The sequence below is a fragment of the Rhinichthys klamathensis genome, unplaced genomic scaffold, assembly GCF_029890125.1.
Source record: "Rhinichthys klamathensis goyatoka isolate OS25496 unplaced genomic scaffold, OSU_Roscu_1.1 h1tg000281l_1, whole genome shotgun sequence".
NCBI classification, from domain to species: domain Eukaryota; kingdom Metazoa; phylum Chordata; class Actinopteri; order Cypriniformes; family Leuciscidae; genus Rhinichthys; species Rhinichthys klamathensis.
Window position 1 is genome coordinate 1,089,298 of NW_026606800.1, and position 7,209 is coordinate 1,096,506.

The following is a 7,209-nucleotide window of genomic DNA, read 5'->3' on the forward strand; positions in this document are numbered from 1 at the left end:
TGTTCCTTAAGTCTGTTTTCACCTATACAATAATTTAAAAAAATGAGTGATGTGAGGGATTATTGATAGTCAAACAATCTGTTGGGTGCCCGCAGCCCGCTCGCGTGTCCGCGCTATTCTCCGACATGCCCGCTCGCGTCCGCACTATTCTCCGATATGCCCGCTCGCGGTGTGTAGCTCGTGTCCGCGCTATTCTCTGACATGCCCGCTCGCGTCCGCGCTATTCTCCGACATGCCCGCTCGCGGTGTGTAGCGCGTGTCCACGCTATTCTCCGACATGCCCGCTCGCGGTGTGTTTTTTAAGCGTGTCCGCGCTATTCTCCGACATGCCCGCTCGTGGTGTTCTTTATCAATCAACCAAAGCCGGTCGCGGGGGCGCGGCCCTCGCCATCTTTCCATTCACTTCACTTTTGCTATTTAACCAGAGCGAATGAGACGAGTGCGTCACGTGTGGTGTTTGTCAACGCGCCTTTTGAGAGAAGTGAACGTGACTGCTCGGCTAGTATCGATACTTCGGGAAATTAGTATTGGTACCGTTCAGATATTTCAGTATCGATATTTATCGAAATATCGATATTTTTGACAACACTAGTTCTCACGACTTAATATGACGTTCCCACGACTTAATACGTTCCCACGAGTTTATATGTTGTGGCCACGACAAAAATAAGTGAACCGAACATGTCCCCTCCCGGTCACCGTAGTTCCCGGACCATTTTAACTGGGGGCCAGTAGTGATTTTATTAAGGCAATAATTAGGGCTGTCAAAATAACGCGTTAATTTCGATTCATTAATCTGAGAAGAAATAACGCGTTAAAAAAAATAACGCAGATTAATCCATTGATCCGTTTTGACCTTTGCGGAGCCGTTCTAGCCGTAGCCACCATTCGTGTAAAAAGAATGAGGGAGACAAGAACGCGCTGCTTGGATCATTGTTTGGAACATTTACTTATAACAAACGGAGTTCGTCAACTCTAAAGTACCACATCAATGCAAAGCATCCAGGAGTGTGTGCGTGAGTCGGTGAGTGTGTCTGAGAGAAAGCGCGCTTGTGTGTGTGTGTGTGTGTGTTGTAACTTTTCACGCGCTCTCACGTCACACAACCATTTTCTCACGCACAGAAAAATCGCGCACCAAAGAGAGGACACGGAAACAGACAAGACAGAGCACGTTACTTATGATACTGTCAATTTTATTACGAAAATCAAACAATAAATACCGTTTTGGCGCTTGTAAATGTGACATGAGTCATGACAGATCCCAATCGGCACGTGAACGATCATCTCTAGCTAATAGTAAATAAACACGAATGACCAATGTTGAAAGATAAAGTAGGGCAGCCTAAAACTTACCGAAATGTAGATTCCTCGATCAATCAGTGTTTTTCAACCGCGAAAAGAGGTCAATAAAACAGCTGGAGAACAATTATGTCACATAACATTTAGCCTAAGTTACCTCAGGAAAGCTATTTCATGACCATATAGCACGTTAGTTGGCTATAAAAAAAGAGCTATAGAGAGTATTTTTCTAAATGTATGTAGCCTACTACTATATTACATATGTATTATATTTTTACTTATATCAAAGTTGTTATTTGTAATAAACACGCATTATATTTAATTTGAGCTATTTTTAACCTTAAATACTACCAGCTGATATGGCTCTCTGTATTTTTACAGCATTGGGTGAGATTTTTTTTTTCTTGAGAAAAATGAATGCCTATCTTGTGTACCTATTTATCCAAATGAGTCAATATTGCATCAAATCACAATAATTAAATTATATTGAAATCGTGAAATTTGTGTCAAGCAATAATAATAAAAACGTAGCTTACCAGAAATTGTACCATGTAAACATTGTAAGATTGTGTATGCGATTAATTTAGATTAATTAATTACAGAGTATGTAATTAATTAGATAAAAAATTGTAATCGATTGACAGCCCTAGCAATAATATAAAACAATATAGGCTACCTTAAATGTCGTATGTACAAGTATAAAGTGAGAGAGTTATAGTAACTTTGTTGAAACATTTATATGTTGCAAGTACATTTATTACATAAATGAATTATTCTATCATAATACAATTTTGTTATTAATAGCAATACTTAGATATCACATCACAAATTATTTTATGATATTAAGGATTTAAGAGGTATAGGTATAGATAGGTATAGCCAACATAAGAAACAATAGGACAGAATTAGGAGGTTATATGAGTCAAAAGGCCTCAGTTGATCTTATAGGGAATGAAAGCACACCAAATGTCTTATTTTATGTATTGCATGATTTAAACACAAACACAGGTTTGTTTGATGCTCAAGAAGCATTAAATTCCTTAGATTATTCAAGAACAAATGATTAAGAAAGAAAGGCAGTAGGAAATGTGCATCATTAAAGCAAAAACCAATGATCAAAACATAATAGAAATAGAAACCTGGTTAACAGTGACTGAATAAGTGCATGCATGTTCTGTATATTAAATTTAAGTATCAGAGTTCATTATAATGATTTATTAATGATTATTTTAATTAAAATGATTATAATGTGGTTCAAAACCTTTTATAACAAATAGAAACTTCACATGCAATGGCAATGATGTTAATGAAAGAAGCAGAAAACATTCAGAAGGAAGAAATGAAATAGCATGTGGTTCTAGATTTCATAATAGGCACTTTAGCACAATTTATATAGTTTTTTGTATAAAAGTTTGGATTTTTCTCTGAACCAGCCGTAAAAGAAAGCATAAATCATCGGGTTAAATACTGCATTCAAATAAGCCACCCACATTAGAACCTCATATAACAGTGCTGGTATTGTGTGGTTAACCACAGGATCTATGATGTTACACATGAAATAAGGTGTCCAGCAAGACATAAAAACTCCAATGACAATAGCAAGCGTCTTAGTGGCTTTCAGATCCTTTTTACTAACTGATGAGTTTGAAGGGTAGTTATTTATAACACGAATATGTTTCTGTGCTATAACAAAAATCCTGCTGTAAATGCTGACAATTATAAACATGGGGAGGAAGTAAAACACAATCGAATATGTCACTCCGATTTCTCTTCCATGCAATGCTAAACACCCTCCCTTGCAAGCAACATGCAGCTCCTCGGTTCTTTTTACCTCGATTCTCAGCTCTGAGAATATGATGCCAAAGCCAATAAAGGCAGAGAAGCACCAGCTGAACAGGATCATGGCTATGCTCACACGCGTGGTAATTCTGCTGTGATATTGCAGTGGTTGACAAACTGCGTAATAACGGTCAATTGAAATGAACGTGAGGTGCAAAACAGATGCGTTACACAGCGTAAAATCAGTGCCGGAGTGAAACTTGCAGAAGAGGTCTCCAAAATACCAGCACGTCTCCAAAGAGCGCACCATACCGGGGGGCATGACAAAACTGCCCAGGAGCAGGTCGGCTACGGCCATCGAGACGATCAGGTAGTTGGTGGGTGTGCGGAGCTCCTGGAAAAAGGAGATGGTGCAGATGACCCACAGGTTGCCGAACACAATCACAATGATGGTTATAGCAAAGAGGAAGTAGAGGGGAGCACGAATGACAGGAGAATAGACAGTCTTTACACATGAGTCATTCAGTCGTTCGAAACAGAGGCCAAAAGACTCTGCTGTCCACAATTGACTCACAGTCATTGTACAGGCACTTGAATATCTATGAAAAAACAACTTGATTAGGCCTCATTTTTGGTGTAAATGGAAAATGTTAAATGTAAAATATTGTATAAAGACCCAGTGAGGCAATTAATTAAATTAGTAAAATTAGTAATTCATTAAAAATATATATATAAAAAGTTAAATTACATACTTAAAATATAAAAAATAGTTTGCTGAATTTACATCTGTAAATTCGATATGTGAGTGTCTTGTCTGTGTGTGTTTTTTGTAATCTTACCACAGAAAGACTTCCTGCGTCCTGAGCAGATGGTGGGACGTCTGTATTTTCTTGCCTTTTGAATACTTTCACACAGAGAGTGTGTTTCTCTGAACCAATAAAAAAGGGCTTTGTCTTGTCATGTGATAATAAGGAATTCCTAATTGACTTGAGTCTCAATATGCTGTAAGAGTAAACCGTGTGTGTTTCTAGTGGTCAGTTTGGCTGATTGTCCAGTTAGCCCCTGCTGGTAGATAATGTAACTGCACCATCTGGAGGAAAAAGCATGTTTTTATATTGATGCCTTAAAAAATAGTTTTTGAATATGGAGATATGTAATTATAATAAAGTATGTTTTGCAAATGATTTGTAATTTTTTTTGGCCCCAATAAGGTTCTTAGGGGCCAGTTACACGACACTGTTTTTATGGGGGCCTGAAAACGCATACCTTTTTAAACGGGTTTCAAAGAGAAAGTTTTTGAAAACAATTTTGTTATCTTCATGTAAACTACAAAAACGTGAGTTTGTGAAAACAGTGACGCTATGCACATGCGTATTATGTGTTCAGTCTATAGGTGCATATAGTGTTTCTTTACAAAGTGACCTCGACAACTACAGGCCTGACAGCATAATACAGCATTTTAAGTTGTTTTCGCGGATTTGTGTGAATAAGGATCGTTTTGATAATTTTGTCGTCTGTACGCGATAAACTACGAAAAAACGTTCCCATTTTTATACATCGATGTCGTGTAAACGTAGCCTACTACGGTGGCCCAGTAGTGCACAACACAACGAAATTTAAAAAGCAAACAAAAAAGCAAGTTCACAACTCAACGGAAACAAGCCACAGCACAATGAAATCAAGCCATAAGACAACAAAATCAAGCCACAACACAATGGAAATGCTCCCGACCACTACTCGGAGAGCGGTAAAGTTAGATTTCTAGTTTTATAGAGTCGGCAGTCTTACAAATATATCAAAACCACGATTAGTTTTAACAGTATGTAACCATTGTATATCGGCATGAAATATTACATCAAAATCACCTAGCGTTATAGCTGCATATTTATACCTGAGAGAATACGTTGACGCGCCACCACAGCGTATGGCGGCCACAGGGTGCGGATCCACTTGTCTGTGCGATACTTCTGTCGCGCCCCGCTCCGCAGCTGCGTTCACACACTACAAGCGACTTTGTTGCTGCAGGTCGCCAGTGGCTGCGCTGGAGGGCGTTCCCACTACTGGTTGCCTAGTAATGTTTGTGAGTGACATTCACGGATGTTACTCTATGTTAGACAACAAATACGTTTTCTTGCCACTACAAACAAATATTTTGGAAGGAAAAGTCTAAATATAAATGGAATCAGTACATAAAATGCATAATATTAAAGATGAACGAGAAACAGTGAGTGCTCTTTGCCATCGCGGCTATTTAACTGCAGAAAACGGGCAAATACCGGGTCTATCTGGGTTCCCGAAACCATTCAGGCACGGAGTCAGAACGGTGAATACCACTGTATGTACACGGAGATATATCATAAATAATAGGACAGTTTCTGACTGCTAAAATGACCTTCTCTTTCAACTTGCCTCGGTCAGACTCAGCACTGAAGAGTGACGCGCTCCACTGACTTCACTCCTATTGGTTGTCGCTCTCGAAAGTCGCTCTGCATTTGCATAAAGTTAAACAGATCTCAACTTTGTCGCGTCGCCAGACACGCCCCATCCAGTCGCCAACGGTCGCGAACGCGCGTGTCGCCGGAAGTCGCCCGCTCACCATTGAAAACGAAATGGTATCGTGTCGCTTGGTTATGGAACGCGATCGGGGCCAATAGTCTTTTTACGAAACGCGTGAAATTTGACCGCGTCAACACGCACTGTTTGTCCGCGTTGACGCGCCAATTTTGTACGTGTTTCTTTTGAACGCGTAGACACGCACATTCTGGTCGTGTTAACGGTAGAGATCCACTTTTGCGACACGACTGTAGCGTGGTGTCGCGACGCCTCCCCACATTTGTACTTTGATGGGCGTTCCTCAAGTTTACCGCTATGGGTGTGGTTTTGAGCCAGCGGCCAGTCTAGAACAGAGGACCTGCGAGAGACTTCCCCCCGTCTCCATATGCTCTGCTTCTATTGGATAGTCGCGTCGCGTTCAACGGAATTCATTTGCATAAAGATGGACATCGGCCAGCTTTTTGACGCAGCATTTTTCCAAATGAAGCGCCGCCTTCCCGGGATGCTTTGCGGGCACGTTAAAGTCGCGTGACGTCATCCATAGGAATAAAGTGGAGCGCGGCGCAACAGAAGTGTCGCACGGACAAGTGGATCTGCACCGTAAGGCGTCAGTTTTCGTCGCGTTACTTTAGTGCGTGTAAAGACGCACAGTTTTACCATGTTGAGACGACCAATTTGAACGTGTTTCTTAACGCGCACATTCTGTACGTATTGAAGTGTAATATTTTTAAAAAGCAGACTTACATTTAGATGTACCTACATATTAATCCTTTAGTTTATTGTAGCATTGCTTTACTGACTACTGTGCTAGAGTAAAGTAAAGTAATGTTACAATGTATATTAAGTGCTAATTATCCATATTATACAGTTATTATAATTTATCTATATGGGTTATTATTTGTTATAGTTATAACCTCCAAAAGTATTATAGGCTAACTTACCAAGCACATTTTTGTAACTAAATACACAAACACTCACACACACGTACATGCATAACTTTATTCACTTTCACATAATGTTTTGTAATTTGGTGTTTGGTTGTATAGTTTGTTTCTGCTGTTCTGTCTGTATTGAACATCATCTTGGCTGCTGCAGGCTGATGAGTGCTATAATAAAATTACTACATTGTTAAATGTGTTTTGATATTCATTATATTTTTATTGTTAATATTTTATTTACCCATAAACTTAAGTTATAGTGGCAAGAATAACTTTGTTAAACCTTTAGGAGCGGTTTCCCAGACAGGGTTTATATGAAGACAGGAGTAGGCCTTAATCTACATAATCATGTTTTAAAAAAAGATTAAGTGCATTACTAACAAAAAGATTTCCAGATTTATTTTCTTTTATTTCAAAGCTGATGTGTGCAATAGGCCTATACATATATATATATATATTTGCTTGCATTAAAATAATTCTCTTTTTTTTTTTTTTTATTGCAGTCTTTTTTGTTGCTTCCATTCATGCTTCTCAGTTCCATGCAACTTTAAGATGTTCTTGGTTCATTCCATAGGCGACCTCTGTCACAGTTTGTTTTAAAGTTTTTTCAAATTTCTAAGACACTAAAAGTGGAATTTGA

At 39.0% G+C, this 7,209-nt stretch overlaps 1 protein-coding gene across 1 annotated transcript; it reads right to left on the reverse strand.

Annotated features, from left to right (window-relative positions):
• Positions 1-1,497: 1,497 nt before the first annotated feature.
• taar11 (trace amine-associated receptor 11) lies at positions 1,498-3,658 on the reverse strand. Its single transcript, XM_056269213.1, has 2 exons — positions 2,724-3,658; positions 1,498-1,540 (listed from the first exon to the last, which is right to left on the reverse strand). The coding sequence occupies exons 1-2, from the start codon at positions 3,656-3,658 to the stop codon at positions 1,498-1,500; spliced, it is 978 nt and encodes a 325-aa protein (XP_056125188.1).
• Positions 3,659-7,209: the final 3,551 nt, after the last annotated feature.